At 41.4% G+C, this 17478-nt stretch overlaps 1 protein-coding gene and 1 long non-coding RNA gene across 7 annotated transcripts in view; one reads left to right on the top strand and one right to left on the bottom strand.

Moving 5' to 3' along the window:
• The window catches only part of LOC127438228 (methylcytosine dioxygenase tet3-like), a 66013-nt gene that overhangs the window by 16535 nt on the left and 32000 nt on the right, over positions 1-17478 (bottom strand). For 5 of the 6 annotated variants that reach the window (XM_051693644.1, XM_051693660.1, XM_051693676.1 and 2 more), the window contains one exon: positions 526-3484. In XM_051693644.1, the coding sequence (XP_051549604.1) occupies positions 526-3484 (2959 nt within the window). Of the gene's footprint in view, positions 1-525; positions 3485-5835; positions 6191-17478 lie in introns of those variants that run through there. The other variant, XM_051693668.1, reaches the window with a different exon arrangement.
• Positions 6441-17478, top strand: part of LOC127438254 (uncharacterized) — a 31411-nt gene continuing 20373 nt past the window's right edge. Inside the window, exons 1-2 of the long non-coding RNA XR_007896695.1 lie at positions 6441-7287; positions 7784-7872. This is a non-coding gene — a long non-coding RNA (uncharacterized LOC127438254). The remainder of the gene's footprint in view (positions 7288-7783; positions 7873-17478) is intronic.

The raw sequence follows: 17478 nt of genomic DNA, 5'->3' as shown, positions 1-17478 counted from the left end.
TGGTTGCTTAAAGTGGATAGTTCTGCTGACAATACATTAAAAAAACAAAAATGTTATTTCACAAAAACTTGAGTTGTGGAAAATGAGATGTGATCTTGGAGCTTTATACAGTGGATGCCACTGAAGAGACTGTAAGTCTATCCCCCTCACAGCCTCATTTTCATTCACGTCAAAAATCAGAAATGGAACTGCTGTGAATAAGGTCTATAGATATACTTGAAACTGCACTAAAGCTAAACTATATTAACACTTGAAGGGAGTTTAAGTATGCCTGTGATTAAAATAAAACATGATGCTACAACCATTCAATTCGTTTTCTGTGTCCCTTGGTACTATGAGTAGAATGAGAGGGGATGGGGTGTGCTGTTCCATGTTGTGATGTAAAATCAATTAAAGCTCATTGTCAGTTTATTGAAGTTTAAATACTCTTCGTGAATGTGTGTATCCTTGCACTGTTTTCAACACCATATTGTATCAGGAGAATTTGCAGGGCTGGACTTTCTTTCTGAATGCTCTCACACTTACCCACACAGTCACAGGTGGGAAATTCAGCTTGGGCATCTTTCACAGGTGTATCCAGCAGGCCCTTGGTGGGAGTATCCAGATAGCGCAGTGGTGACTCAAGAAAACCTTTAAGTGAAGGGGAGGCAGGGAAGATATCCTTGGTGGGTATATTCAAATCTTTACCTTCTCCATCTGCAGAGAAACACATGGTTGTGGAGAGCACTGTCACGTCACCAGATGACTCAATCTTCATGCGCTTAGTTGGAGGGGTGAAAGATGTGATTAAGGGGTGTTGTCGCTCCAGAAATGCCTCCGGAGGCACAGACAGGAGCTGTCCAGAAGGTTTCACAGCCACCTCACATTCCTCACTTTCCTGTTTGACAGTATAGAGCTGCTCAGATGCTAATGGTTTTTCTTCCTTCACTCTCTTAGTCATCCCCTTTTGACCTTCATCCATGGGCTCAGACACAACTGTAGGAAAAGGAGGGCAGTTTTTTGGCTGCTTTGGGGATGGTGACTCTGGTCTGGCTTGTCCTGAGTTTGAGTATGGTTGTGACTCGGTCACCACTGGCTGAGATGGGCCATGCTCTTGGGTCTCTGCTGCGGAAGCTGAGGAAATGGTGTCCCCAAACTCCTCCTCAAACTGGCGAATCAGCTCTTCAAATTTTGGATCTAGGGTACTGAGGCCAGTCAGAGAGGGAGTGGACTGTATTGTAGAGGTATGAATTGTGATACATGTCGCTGGGATGATTTGAGTTGACACGGCTGGGCCTGAACAAGCTATCACCTTCTGGTTGGAAGGTGCCATGAGAGATAGAGGGGTGGTAGAAGACGACTGGGTGTTTTCAGAGATGGATGCACTACTGCTATTCAAAATGGATTCCTGAGATTGGGCTGGAGCTGGGTGGCTCTCAGCCACCTGAGAGGGGGGAAGCCCAGCTTCCATGTGTGGTAAAGTTGGAGCCAGCTGGGATAAGGATGGTGCATAACCTGGGTTGATGAGGGGAGTTTTCGATAATGTAATCTGGCTCTGTGGGAGAAAAGTTGGTTGTGAAGCTTTCTTTTTATGCTTCTTGATAACAATCTGTTTGGGTTTTGGAAGAGGTGGGCCCAATGGGCTATATAGCCCACCTATTGGCTGATTGAGATGAGGAGAACTTTGAACACTTTTTTTCTTTTTGGGTTCTTTGTGCTCCTGTTTGATGGTTCCTTGACTCTCTGGCATAGTCTGTGGCCACCATTTACGGAGGTTCTGACAAGCCATTGGGGCTAATGAACTGAAGGCTGGGGAGTTAGAGAAGAGGTTGCGTTTATGGTGAAGGTGCTGCTGTAGTGCTGCCTGAGTTGAGTGCCTAATGGAGGAGGGAAACTGCTGACCCCAGAACTGCTGCTGGCCATTTACCATCCCCTCTTGGCCCATGACTGGACACCCTGAGCCCTGGTACTCTTTTGTATCCACCTCCTGCTTGATGTGTGGCACCTCAGTAAGGCCGGCCTTGTGACCGTCCTGCAAGCTGGGGTGAGGGAGTGGAAACTTGAATGCTGAGTTTGTGTACTTAACACCAGTGTCTCCAAGGAGCTTCTTCAGTTCAGACACTGGGTCACTGCTACCATGGGATGGGTTTACAAAATGAGGCTGGGGTTCTGAGTTCATCTTCATCCATAGGTTCTGAGGGGAGCTTTTCTCACAACTTCCGGCTGTGCCCTGCTGCCACTGCTGGGGTGGGGGGTTAGGGGTTGAAGGGGGCAGGCCTGTAAATGGGGACTTGGAGGATGGGTACTGGGTAGCATAGTGAGAAGAGCTTGGCATAATGTTTTGTGCGGAGGCCTCACCCTGCTGATGAGACCTCTGCTGTTCCCAAGACGATGGGTCCTGTTGAGGGTAATTTCCAGGAGGGATGGACTGTGGCATAGCAGAGGAGACAGAGGAGGACGAATGAGTGACATAAAGAGGGGATAAAGAGTCCAATTGTGGCATACTCTGAGGGTATGAGGTTGGCAAATGATGATGGTGATTTGCAGGTGAAGACATGCCTGGAGAAACAATCTTTTGTTGGACAGTAGCAGACAGCTGGGTCAGAGCCTCAATTGCAATAGCTGTTTGCAAGCTAACATTTCTCTCCTTGGCTATGGATAGAACACTAGGGGAGCAGGGAATAGGTGGTGGTTGGTCAAAAGATCTTGGAGCTGAAGGCTGGTTAACAGGGGTCTGTGGATTTGTATCTTGCACACACGATGGGTTATTTCCACATTGTTGAGGTTGGGATTGAGCATAACAATGCTGTAAATATGGCTGTGGAGGAGCACCAGAAACCTTACAGGACCCTTTGTCCTGGCAATTAGTCACCATTTTGATTTGCTTTTTCAGCCACTCCAAGTAGTCAGGGCATTCTGGGCCATCACAATCACAGTTAGGTGGCTTGTGGCCATGACGGGCCTTGCTCAGTGCAGCCTGAAGGGTGTCTAGATCTTCAGGGGGGCAAAACTCACCATCCACACCTTTCTGCCTGGCCTCCTCACCTCCATTAGACATCTCCTGGTTGAACCTTTCATACAGCTGAGTTGTAGGAGTCTGAGAAGATTGATGGTTGCTGTAAGGGGCCAGTGAGCCTATAGTAGCAGAAAATGCCACTAGTGTTCGTGCATCTTCCATATCCACATCATTCACATGTGTGCTGGGGTTTTGGCCACTCCAAGCACCCTGTTGAGATTCAGGATTTGTTGATTTCTCAGCATGCTCAGGACCCCAGTCTGGTGTCTTGGAAATACCTCCAGGCCCCTCTTGGTAGCTTTGCTGGTGTTGCTCCCTGGCCATGCCTCCATCTTCTTCATCACAAATATTTTTTTCAGTTGTTGCATGTTTGCTCACCCCATTAGACAGTTCCTGGTCTAACACGCCTTCTTCCAGGCGGTCATGGGACCCAATTTCCATCTGGCTTCTTCCTGTGGGGCCATCCACTGAACCCACCACGGAAACAGTCTGTGTGTGAAAGACACAGTTACTAGACAATGCTTCAACAAAATGTTTTACATACATAAATGTTTTAAAATGGACCATATATTCAACACTCTGTTGTTGTAGCCATTAGATTGGCTGTGATTTGTGATGCATTGATTACATTATCTAGAAATGTAGACTTATTCAAACAAACATCTACATTTTGCCCTAGAACAATGACATCATCGTTGACCTATACCAGGGGTGTCAAACTCGGTTCATGGAGGGACACAGTCCAGCAGAGTTTAGCTCCAACCCTAGTTAAACACCTGAAGCAGCTAATCAAGGTCTTCAGGATTGCTTGAAGATTACAAGGAGGCATTTTGTAGCAGGGCTGGAACTAAACTCTACAGGGCTGCGGCCCTCCAGGAACTGAGTTTGACACCCCTGACCTATACTATACCTAAATAACATATTCTGATATCTTGGGCTGATTCATCTGGGTATTCTCTGTAAAGTTGCTGCCTAATCTGAGAGATTACTACATGATACTTTTTCCTATTGGAATCCATCTTCTTGTGTTCTTCTCCTGCTCTCTCTCTTTCTGCTCTCAAGAAAAAAAAAACACTCAGTTAACTTAATATGGCCATTGGTTATTGCTGTGCTGTATACATGTTTAAATTATCCATGTTGTGAACACCACCAGAACACTGACTGCAGTGTATTCTTACTAAAAGAACCTTAGCTTTAGTACCCTTCTGAAGGGTAGAACGGATACTGCAACCAGTTCAACTGTCTCATGCAAAAACAAACCTTTATTTACAATTATAATACAATTGGCAATGCCTTTGTCAGTATACTGTGAATGCCTTCCCGGTTCCTGGTTTAAAAAAAATCCTTTGTTTTTCTTTTAAATTTATGTTGTGTTTTCTTGTAATTGTCAGATTAATGTGGAAATTTAGAGCTGGCATAAATTGATGCCAATGAATGAAATATATGTATTACACCTTTAGTGCTCTTCGATTTGACAGTGTATGAAATGAAACCTGTTTTCTTCACAGAGGAGAACTACAGAGGTCTTTGTCTATGATGGTAAAACATATCTAAGGAAAGAGGACCTTGTGTTTATTTATATATATGATCTCAAAATGTTAAATAGTTTCTTGTTTTAACAACACATTAGTGCAACACATCCATCAATACAATTTCAAAAGCACAGGTCTTTTTACGAATTAAACAACTATTTAAAACTAATGTAAATTCAGGTGTCTGAATCAGTAATTCTGCAGATACCGTTATAACATTTGAAAATGTCAATGTATATACAAAAAAGAGTTGTATTTATACTGAAATTGTGGAACCCAGTGAAGGCTAGACATGTGTCTCCACATATCAAATACACTTTAAGAGCATCCAACTAACCAGAAAACTCAGTAACTAAATGTGTCAATATGTGTAAGCTCTCATTTTGTGTTTCCATTCTGACAGCACTTTTGATAGGTTCTAATGATGGACAAGTTGTTCAGACACTTTGTCTGGTTGGACCCCCATTGGGCTGTGCACCAGCCTTTGAGCAGACTCTGTGTTTATGTGTGTTTCAAAAGCATGTGTCAGACAAGAAATGTGAGCTGGAATCCCACTTACCAACACCAATCGCATATCAACTCTTAAAAAATGCTGAACAATAAATTTTTACAACAGGCTTTTTCCTTTTTTTTAATGCTGAAACAAATACTTGCATACACACTGACAGAGAAAACACTCCCAATATAGTTATTATAGTGTCAGTACCACCACAAAGCTCACAAGAACACACTTAAAGGCATAAAGCACTTACTAGGAGTCTTTATTTCAAACATCAGCCAGTTCTTTTTTAAATATAAGCAATACAAGATGTATATCGAATTCTTTGGATAGATGACGTATATTTGCCTTACACCTGCAAATACACACCTGTCTGACAGCAGAAAGCACGTGCTTAGGCAATTACCTGAGGCATGCCAGAACTTCCATCGCTGCCAGAAATCTCTCTCTCTCAAAGACAAACAGCTACAACTACTACCAAAACACTAACACGCCCGACCAGAAGAGAATGCAAAACCGGTTCTACTCAGACGTGAAAGCTGCACTTTAAACTCAGTGTGCTGAACTAAGGACATATGTCATATCTATGTCTCCAGCATTACATGCAAATAACAGCTGTGTTGAGGGGTTGACAGCACAAAGCAAAAAGAGAGGGAGAGTGTGGATGTGTTTTAAACCCAGGTAGTAGACAGCTGAACACGATAAGACACACAACACCCCCCTCCCCTTTGCGTCCCCCCATACTCTCTTGTCAAAATACAAAGACAAATCAAATGGGTAGAAAATTAAACAGATTGGCGTCTACTTACAGTGGTCTAGTTGTCCCGAAAATGTTGCTAGACAGACAAAGGTGGGAAACGTGGATAAGAAAGTGCATGGAATACGGTTTTCGCGACAGTACCAAAAAAAGATGACAGCCGGTGGAAATCCACGATGGGTTCCTTTCTTTTCTCGTTCTGTCTTCCTTTCTTTCTCTCCCCCACTTCTCAATCAGCCAGGCAGTGCGGCACACGAACGCACACACACTGTCATACACACCTCCCCCACGCACACACTTGCTCTCTCGGTTTCTCTTCCTACTGCCACAGTCGCTTCTCTCTTTCTCCCTCTCTCATTATGTCTCTCTGCTCCTCCCTTCTCCTTTTTCTTTCTGCTTTTTGCATTTGCCGTCTGCTTTGCCTTACAGCCCTCACCCCTCTCTCTCTTTCGCTTGCTCACTCACTCCCTCCCCCTGCCTCGTTTTCACCCTCCCTTCTTTTTCCTCCTCCCCCCTCCTTTTTTCTGTGTGTGCAGAGTGAGAGAGGCCATTATCTGAGCCACACTGGGCACGTACGATGGAATGGTGGAGCGTGCAGGAAATACAGCCGCTGCAGAGTGGTTAGATACAGAGCTAAATAAAGGACTGTATAAACAGATCTATAGCTTATGGACAGGAAAGAAGCATACAAATAGCAGCTCTTTGACATTTTAGCTGTGTTTCTGTGTCATTTTTTGTTGTTTGTTATGAGCAGTGTATTCTGAATGGTTCCATAAGATGGAGGCTGCAGCAGTTAAATGCAGACCGTCTACTAAGAACACTAAATGACATCTGCTGTCTAAATGTCTAAGAATAACATGGAAAACAAACAAGGGAAAGGGAAATGACTGGCTCTGATCTATTTATTCCTGCCATTATAATATACTCCTTGGCTCATCACAGTTGTTACCTTGCAAACAAATTATGATGCTGATTTTTGTTTTGATCACAAATAGATGTTAGAATGGAAATGTTGTAGAGAGATGCTTATGGATAAAAACATGCACAGGTTCTCTCCCATGAAAAAGCGAAAGACTGAGCAGTGTAGAGAATGGGTCTTCTATCATATATAATCTAAATTAAGCATATACAGTATATGGGACTAGACATGGGTGCTTTTTATAAAAACCGCAGATAAAAGAGTCAAGCAGCAGCAAACAAGTCAAGAACGTGAGGAACACAGTATGTGAAAGGGAAAGCACAGCGGCTGTGAGAGAAGCAACCACAAGGTATAGTGAGGTTGACAGGAACTGCAGAGAGACTGGAAGCACAAAGTTTTGAGGGAAAATAGAACGATCGGCACATAACACACTGGCATTTAAGCAGAATGTTGCTGCTGATTAACTAGTTTGAGTTGTCGATGATGTTTGTTCCACGAGGGAGGGAGATGAGGTGCTTGCATGGATACAGAATCAGCGAATGTTCGGATTAGGGACTCCGGAGAAGGGATATTGAGAAAATGATGGTGAGTCAGTGTTCGGTGTGAAGGATAAGAATTATCTATCAGTCTTGCTCTAAATCATGTTCTTGTTTTCTCTGTTCTGAGGAGTCTTGCACTTTCTTTTCTGCCTAAATACTGTTCCTTCATTTCTTGCCAACCCTTCTCTTCAAATGTCTGTTTCCTAACTCCTCTAAGCTTCTCAGCTTAGTCTCTGTTTCTCTCCCTCATATCCGGGATTCTTTCTATCTGTACCTCTCTTTTATTTCTCAATTTCCCCCTCAAACATCACCTCAGCTTGTTTATGTATTCCTTCTGTTCAGTACAAATGAAAAACATGGCAATTCTCTTGAATGTCGCCAGGAAGCCACTCCGCAGAATCTGTCTTACACTCTTCACCCGCGATTGCAGGATTTGTATTAACCCACATAACTTTGTGCTCTGTAGTTCAATTTGCAAAGCTCTCTTCTTGTAGTCTTCTTTCTGATTAGGGTATTTCTCTCTCACTCACTCTCTGTATTAGGTCTTGCCAGTTGGATTCCCACCGTCAACACTGTGAAGGCAAGGCAACCCCACGGACAAACACATACAGACCAAAGCCCAAGCAAAGAGGTAAAGAGCACCGTCACTGGCAGAGGATAAGCGAGTGAATGAGCGAGAGTGCTGGTGAGAGAAAGAATGGAGAGAGGGAACTGTTATGACGTTGCAGTTGCGTCACTAGGATCATTCAACACAGTCGGCAATAGAGGGTTGGGCTGATGTGTCATAACACATAATGTAGATGTGCCCACCCCTTACACGCGCTCATTTACTCACCCGCTTAAGTGTACTCCCTTGCTCCTTTTCAGTGTGATGCAGCAGTTCTTGTGCTCTTTAGTTACCTCACCCTTCCTGTTACGAGTTAAGGCGCATTACACTGACGAGAGCAAAACTGGAGTGCTAACAAAATAAGCAGGAATGCAGAGCTGACAACACGGACCACAGTTTCATTACTACTAGCATACTACTAAGACACTTGGTGTTTTTGAACTGATTTATCAGGTGAACAGTTTGCACCACTACTTAATACTTCGACAGACAAACATGGCACCTTCAATATACCACATGATCTGAGACCCTCAGCTACAATACATCAACAAAACTAATCTTCACACATATATCTAAAGTCCCAAACCATCACATGTCAAGTAACCAGAAATGATTAAGCATATTCTGATGTATACATGCAAACATAAAATATATATAAACAAATGTACATAATTTTCTCCTCAATGAGAGATGACATTGAATGACACCAACAAGGAGAATTAGCTATTGATATCGAAAGACAAAATGATACATACCTGGCCCATATCATCAACATAAACCATACAGGAAAATCTGGATTTTTCACAACATATACTGTACAGAGGACACCAAGTGAGCCACAAATATCCACAGTGTCACAAGACAGCTGATAACTGATCCAAACGCAAGAGAGACGGGGGATGTAAAAATAACAGAAAAGTCTCAGAAAGACCACGGTAATACACAGAAAGGTTTGGCATTTCAGCAATAACCGAAAGATAAAGGACACCACAAGATGCTCTTTCTATCATGTTATTACTCATCAAATAAACTGAATCTCACACATTTTGAAATGAGAGTTACTTACCTGTTACTTACTAGACAGGAACTGAAATTGAAATGTCTCTCTATGCAGATGCTACAACACAACTTGTAGTGGCAGTTTCCCCGAAAACTAAGGGTCAGGCACTGTGTTTGAGGTCAAAAGGTTAGTAGGGTAGGATTAATGACTAGTGATAGACTTGTACAGTATATCAGCCAGGCAAATTAATTTGAGATTATCTGCATTAGCTGATTACCAACCGCTTTGCCATTACACAGACAGACAGACTTATTTAATTGTATTATACTATTATATACAGTTGGGTCAGTCCATCTCAAGTGGTCCAATAATTGTAAAGTTGGTTGCTTGACCATTTTTTATTTGGTTTAATTACCTCTATGTATTGGTATTGCAAAACCACCATTTTTTATTTTACTTGGTTTAACCACAACGGCCTTCTTTGTGTCATGGCACATGACAAATTTTGGTTATACAGCAGTTTATGGAAACCTCAGTATCACGGCTCAGGATGGTCCTAGCTCCTTGGAACAAAAACTGATCTCTAGAGCACATTACAAAGCACATGGACATATATAAACATTTTGCACATTCTTGTTCCGTAGACTTAGAACTTAAATCCTAATATAATGCTCAAGATTGCTCAAAGTTCCACATATAGGGTCAATGGGAAGGGTTTGAGTCTCGGTCTTAATTTTTGTAGGGGGTACCTAGGTAAGTATAGTGTATATGCAGAACATTTCAGGTTTGTGACTTCTCATAATTTTTTTATGGGGGCGAGAATGAGCAATTTTTTAAAATTCCCCTCACTTTCGGGTTGAATATCTGGTGGGAAACCAGATAGGAACCTGAAATTTTCACAGAAATATGTCCTCTATAGTAGCAGTCTGCTGTTTGAGATTTCATTGGTTACAGAGCTAGGGCTAGTAGAAATCTGGGGAAAATCCTTTTTATTCATGCATTTTAAGAAATGAACAGATGTAATACAAGCAAAACAAAAATGAAGAGTATTTTACATGTATACATGCACATGTTTTATTAGAAGCTGTGAGATTTCCTCACTCAGTCTCTCTGAAATGTTGTGGGAGTGTCTGGTGACAGTAGTCAATTCGGCAGGTGTCAGTTTTCTGAGATCATTGTTCATGGGAACCCACACTTTGTCCTCAGTAGACATTTTGAATGATGTTCTTGGTCCAGATGGGTGGAATAATTTTACAAAAACATCACAGTTTTTCATGCTGATGTCCTCAACCATTGAGGACATGTGTGTCCCATTGAGTTTCTCAGCCAGAGAAACAGAGAACTCATCCCTAGGGACAACAACAGAGATCATACAGTGCATCCGGAAAGTATTCACAGCGCTTCACTTTTTCCACATTTTGTTATGTTACAGCCTTATTCCAAAATGGATTAAATTCATTATTTTCCTCAAAATTCTACAAACAATACCCCATAATGACAACTTGAAAGTAGTTTGTTTGAAATCTTTGCAAATTTATTAAAAATAAAAAATGAAAAAATGACATGTACATAAGTATTCACAACCTTTGCCATGACACTCAAAATTGAGCTCAGGTGCATCCTGTTTCCACTGATCATCATTGAGATGTTTCTATAACTTAGAAAGTCCACCAGTGGTAAATTCAGTTGATTGGACATGATTTGGAAAGGCACACACCTGTCTATATAAGGTCCCACAGTTAACAGTGCATGTCAGAGCACAAACCAAGCCATGAAGTCCAAGAAATTGTCTGTAGACCTCCGAGACAGGATTGTATCGAGGCACAGATCTGGGGAAGGGTACAGAAAAATGTCTGCAGCATTGAAGGTCCCAATGAGCACAGTGGCCTCCATCATCCATAAATGGAAGAAGATTGGAACCACCAGGACTCTTCCTAGAGCTGGCCGCCTGGCCAAACTGAGCGATCGGGGGAGAAGGGCCTTAGTCATGGAGGTGACCAAGAACCTGATGGTCACTCTGACAGAGCTCCAGCATTTCTCTGTGGAGAGAGGAGAACCTTCCAGAAGAACAACCATCTCTGCAGCACTCCACCAATCAGGCCTGTATGGTAGAGTGGTCAGACGGAAGCCACTCCTCCGTAAAAGACACATGACAGCCCGCCTGGAGTTTGCCAAAAGGCACCTGGACTCTCAGACCATGAGAAACAAAGATTGAACTCTTTGGCCTGAATGGCAAGCGTCATGTCTGGAGGAAACCAGGCACCGCTCATCACCTGGCCAATACCATCCCTACAGTGAAGCATGGTGGTGGCAGCATCATGCTGTGGGAATGTTTTTCAGCGGCAGGAACTGGGAGACTAGTCAGGATCGGGGGAAAGATGAATGCAGCAATGTACAGAGACATCCTTGATGAAAACCTGCTCCAGAGCGCTCTGGACCTCAGACTGGGGTGAAGGTTCATCTTCCAACAGGACAACGACCCTAAGCACACAGCCAAGATAACAAAGTAGTGGCTCCGGGACAACTCTGTGAATGTCCTTGAGTGGCCCAGCCAGAGCCCAGACTTGAACCCGATTGAACATCTCTGGAGAGATCTGAAAATGGCTGTGCACCGACGCTCCCCATCCAACCTGATGGAGCTTGAGAGGTCCTGCAAAGAAGATTGCCCAAAAATAGTTGTGCCAAGCTTGTAGCATCATACTCAAAAAGACTTGAGGCTGTAATTGGTGCCAAAGGTGCTTCAACAAAGTACTGAGCAAAGGCTGTGAATACTTATGTACATGTGATTTGTTTTTATTTTATTTTTTTATAAATTTGCAAAGATTTCAAACAAACTTCTTTCATGTTGTCTTTATGGGGTATTGTTTGTAGAATTTTGAGGAAAATAATGAATTTAATCCATTTTGGAATAAGGCTGTAACATAACAAAATGTGGAAAAAGTGAAGCGCTGTGAATACTTTCCGGATGCACTGTATCTGCTCTGTCAGTCATAACCCACTGCTTAAAGGTGATGTTATCAGGAAGTGTGTCATCTTTTCTGACTCTTCCAGCATCTGCAGTAAGGCCTCTATAACTGGACACTGGTGACACTTGTTGAGCATGCAGTCATAACTGTTCATCACAGACTAGAAGTTCCAGCAGGTCCTTGTAGTCCACTTTTAGCTTTGCTGACTCAACCATCAGCTTGATGTTCTGATGTTGTGTGCAGACACAGACAGTGTGAGTTCCAGATGCTGCTGCCAGCACACACCATTTTGGCCTCAGTTCACAAAATTTCTATCTCCCTATCTTCAACTCTGGGTGCTGATTTTTAAACACCACATACAGCTCATTAAGTTTACTTAAAGGAATAGTTCACCCAAAAATGAAAATTTGCTTATAATTTACTCACCCTCAGGCCATCCAAGATGTATCTGAGTTTCTTTCTTCATCAAAACAGAATATAAGACTTTTAGGATTTCATTTCAGGCCTCCTCCTCTAAACAATGCAAATGAATGTACAACATTTTTTGACGGTTCAAAATGCATATTTAGGGTGCATCAAAATAATCCACATGACTCCAGTCGACAAATAAAGTTCTTATGAACGCAAACGATTGATTATTTTGAGAAACAAAACAATACTTATATACTTTTGAACTACAACTGTTCACTTCCGTACATCTCTGTGACGTGCGCTCATGAGAGGGATGATGTAAGCTCGTTGGTAAGGTCACGCGTCATGTGGAGGAGGCAGGAAGTGCGTCATTGTTTACAATAGAAACTTGCACAGAGCACAGACCAAGTGCCGTTCACAAACCAAAACAGTCCAAAACAATTTCAAAACAATCTAAAAAATTATTTCCAAATAATAATAATAAAAAAAAAAAATGTAAACAATGACGTGCTTCCTGCTTCCTCCTCCACGTGACATGTGACCTTACCAACGAGCTTACATCATCCCTCTCATGTACGGAATGTACGGAAGCAAACATTGATGAACCCTGTGATAGATCATGCTTCACTGTTGCCAATGTCAAAAGTAGTAACATTTTAGACCTCATTGACAAGCATAAGCTACTGTATGTCAAACATTAACATAATTACTGTTCATTTTTATTATTTGTTATGCTTATATTACATCTGTTCATTTCTCAAAATGTATGAATAAAGTAAGCTTTTCCCCAGATTTCTACTAGCCCTGTAACCAGTGGAGTCTCAAACAGCAGAATGCTACTATTAGAAGACTTATTTCTGTGAAACTTTTAGGTTCCTATCTGGTCCCCCACCAGAGATATTCAACCCAAAAGTGTGGGGAATGTTAAAAAATCTGCACTTTATCACCCCCATAAAAAATAAAATAAAAAAAAAATAAAAAAGAGAAGTCTCACATCTGAAATATTCTGCATGCACACTATACTTACCTAGGTACCCCCTAAAAAAATTAAGACTGAGACTTGAACCCTTCCAATTATAAATTGACCCTAAAAGTGGAACTTTGAGCAATCTTGAGCATTACATTAAGGCTTATTTTCTAAGCCTAAGGAACAAGAATGTGCAACATTTTTATATATGTACATGTAATTTGTAATGTGCTATAGAGATCAGTTTTTGTTCCAACGAGCTAGGACCATCCTGATCCGGGATATTGAGGTTTCCGTAAACAGCTGTATAGCCAAAATTTGTCATGTGCCATGACACAAAGATGGCCGTCGTGTTTAAACCAAGTAAAATAAAAACAAAAAAACTGGTGGTTTTGCAATACCAATACATAGAGGTAATCACTAAAAAAAAAAATAATAATAAAATTATATATATATATATTTAAAAAAATAGGAAAATTAAAAATGGTCAAGCAACCTGGATTGGACCACTTGAGATGGACTGATCCAGTTCCGTTCATACAGTTGTGCAAATTTGCAAGATTTGTAATAAAAGAATGAGTGATCATATTTTTTTTATTTAGTACTGCACAGATGAAGCTATATGACATATTTACAGTGCTGTGAAAAATTATTTGCCCCCTTCAAGATCTTCAAACGAGATGTAACATAAAACAAAGGCAACCTGAGTAAACACAAAATACAGTTTTCAAATATATATTTTTTATTGAATCAAAAAAGTTATCCAACACCTATATCACCCATGTGAAAAACTAACTGCCCCCTTAAACTTACTAGCTGGTTGTGTCGCCTTTAGCAGCAACAACTGCAACCAAACGCTTCCAGTAACTGGAGATCAGTCTTTCACAATGCTGTGGTGGAATTTTGGCCCACTCTTCTTTGCAGAACTGCTTTAGTCGAGCCACATTGGAGGGTTTTCGAGCATGAACTGCCCGTTTAAGGTCCTGCCGCATTATCTCAATCTGGTTCAAGTCAGAACTTTGACTAAGCCACTCCAAAACTTAAATTTTGCTACTTTTGAGCCGGACTTACTCCTATGTTTTGGATCTTTGTCTTGCTGCATAATTCAGTTGCACTTGAGCTTCAGCTCACAGGCTGATGACCGGACATTCTCCTTTAGGATTTTCTGATAGAGAGCAGAATTCATGTTTCCCTCAATTATTGCAAGTCGCCCTGGCCCTGAAGCAGCAAAGCATCCCCACACCATCACACTACCACCACCATGCTTGACCGTAGGTATGATGTTCTTTTTATGGAATTCTGTATTTGATTTACGCCAGATGTAACAGACCCCTGTCTTCCAAACAGTTCCACTTTTGACTCATCAGTACACAGAACATTCTCCCAAAAGTTTTGAGGATCATCAAGGTGTGCTTTTGCAAAATTCAGACGAGCCTTAAATGTTCTTCTGGGTTAGCAGTGGTTTTCGCCTCACAACACTTCCATGGATGGCATTTTTGGCCAGTGTCTTTCTAAAAGTGGAGTCATGAACAGTGGCCTTTATTGATGTGAGTAAGGTCTGCAGTTCCTTGGATGTTGTCCTTGGCTTTTTTGTGACTTCCTGGATGAGTCGTCTCTGTGCTCTTGGAGAAATTTTGGAAGATTCCAGGTCACTTCTGGGAAGGTTCACTACTGTGCCAAGTTTTCTCCATTTGGAGATAATGGCTCTCACTGTGGTTCTTTGGAGTCCCAGAGCCTTTGAAATAGCTTTGTAACCCTTCCCAGACTGATTGTTTAGCCAACTTCATGCTGCTGAAAAAGTTCTATTTAGGTGTTGATTTGATTGAACAGGGCTGGCAGTAATCAGGCCTGGGTGTGTCTAGTCCAGCTGAACTCCATTATGAATGCAGTTTCATAGATTTGGGGATATTATATAAAAACTTTCACACAGGCCCAGTTGGTATTGGATAACTTTTTTTGCTTCGATAAATAACATTATCATTTAAAAACTGAGATTGCCTTTGTTTTATGTTAGATTTAGTTTGAATTTTTTAAACAATTTAGTATGAGATATACACAAGGAAGGGCATTCGGCGTAAAACCTGTGCCAAGTCAAATATGCAGATCACGGGAGCAGCCGAAAGAAGAAGAAGAGTATGAGATATACACAAAAACAGAAGAAATCAGGACGTTTTCAAATAAACTTTTTCACAACACTGTACATCTTCTACAAAACAAAATAATAATTGAAGTAACACATTTCCCTTTTCAAAAGTTTACATATCCTTGGGTTTTATATATATATAAAAATAATAATAACCGTCCAATAAGTTAAAGGATAGTATTTGGCATAAAAGGCCCCTATTAAACACATTGTTTTTCTTAAGTGGGGAGATTAGGTTTGTAATGAAGAATGTTCAAAGTGGGCTCACATTGACTGATCCAATCAGAAATGGAGATTAATTTGTTTATAGAATACTTTAGATGTAATGTAATGTCAAATGAAATTAAAATGAACAAGAAATTAAGCACCCCTTCCTGAAGTGGTTATTTGAATAAGCATTATCTTAATTTGTTACTCAAAAAAAGCATCTAGCTGTCTTAAAAAGTATTTGCCCTATAACTATTGCCCTGGTACCTACACTATCAATATAACCCACTGTTTTACCCCAAGTAAGGGAGCCTTTTACCCCAGGTGTGGGGTGAAAGGCCCCCTTGCCACTTTTATTTAATTTAATTGTTTTATTAATTGTTTCATTAAAACAACCTTCTGCTGTTATTTCTTTTCACACAAATGATGTTGCTTTATCAAAATTAAATGTATTTCTTGAAACTTGATACAATTTGTGACCAGAAAAAAAGCTAATTTTCCTTAAGGTGTGACACCATAATGGTTATGGCATATGATGATTACCTTTTGTCTTTTGGTTCATCAATCTATCGTGACTCATCTATGCTTCACCAAAAAACAAAAAAAAACAAAAAAAATCAAACCTACACAAAGCCACCCACAGAAATACTGTTAGAAACACACACAAACCCATAGGAAACACACAAAGTAGCATAAACATGCACAGATACACATTTCTATGAAATATAACTCATGGAACAAGCAAGGTCATAAATATTATTACAGTATACACCAGTATATCTGCAAGAAATGTATATATTCAAAATACTGCAGCATGCTTAGACATACAGGGCATCCGGAAAGTATTCACAGCGCTTCACTTTTTCCACATTTTGTTATGTTACAGCCTTATTCCAAAATGGATTAAATTCATTATTTTCCTCAAAATTCTACAAACAATACCCCATAATGACGTGAAAAGTTTGTTTGAAATCTTTGCAAATTTATTAAAAATAAAAAATGAAAAAAATCACATGTACATAAGTATTCACAGCCTTTGCCATGACACTCAAAATTGAGCTCAGGTGTATCCTGTTTCCACTGATCATCCTTGAGATGTTTCTACAACTTGATTGGAGTCCACCTGTGGTAAATTCAGTTGATTGGACATGATTTGGAAAGGCACACACCTGTCTATATAAGGTCCCACAGTTAACAGTGCATGTCAGAGCACAAACCAAGCCATGAAGTCCAAGGAATTGTCTGTAGACCTCCGAGACAGGATTGTATCAAGGCACAGATCTGGGGAAGGGTACAGAAAAATGTCTGCAGCATTGAAGGTCCCAATGAGCACAGTGGCCTCCATCATCCGTAAATGGAAGAAGTTTGGAACCACCAGGACTCTTCCTAGAGCTGGCAGCCTGGCCAAATGATCAGGGGAGAAGGGCCTTAGTCAGGGAGGTGACCAAGAACCCGCTGGTCACTCTGACAGAGCTCCAGCATTTCTCTGTGGAGAGAGGAGAACCTTCCAGAAGAACAACCATCTCTGCAGCACTCCACCAATCAGGCCTATATGGTAGAGTGGCCAGACGGAAGCCACTCCTCAGTAAAAGGCACATGACAGCCTGCCTGGAGTTTGCCAAAAGACACCTGAAGGACTCTCAGACCATGAGAAACAAAGATTGAACTCTTTGGCCTGAATGGCAAGCGTCATGTCTGGAGGAAACCAGGCACTGCTCATCACCTGGCCAATACCATCCCTACAGTGAAGCATGGTGGTGGCAGCATCATGCTGTGGGGATGTTTTTCAGCGGCAGGAACTGGGAACTAGTCAGGATCGGGGGAAAGATGAATGCAGCAATGTACAGAGACATCCTTGATGAAAACCTGCTCCAGAGCGCTCTGGACCTCAGACTGGGGCGAAGGTTCATCTTCCAACAGGACAACAACCCTAAGC

Source organism: Myxocyprinus asiaticus, chromosome 4 (genome assembly GCF_019703515.2).
Source record: "Myxocyprinus asiaticus isolate MX2 ecotype Aquarium Trade chromosome 4, UBuf_Myxa_2, whole genome shotgun sequence".
NCBI lineage: Eukaryota > Metazoa > Chordata > Actinopteri > Cypriniformes > Catostomidae > Myxocyprinus > Myxocyprinus asiaticus.
Note: the sequence above shows the minus strand (reverse complement) of the source record. Positions and strands in the feature narration are given on the sequence as shown.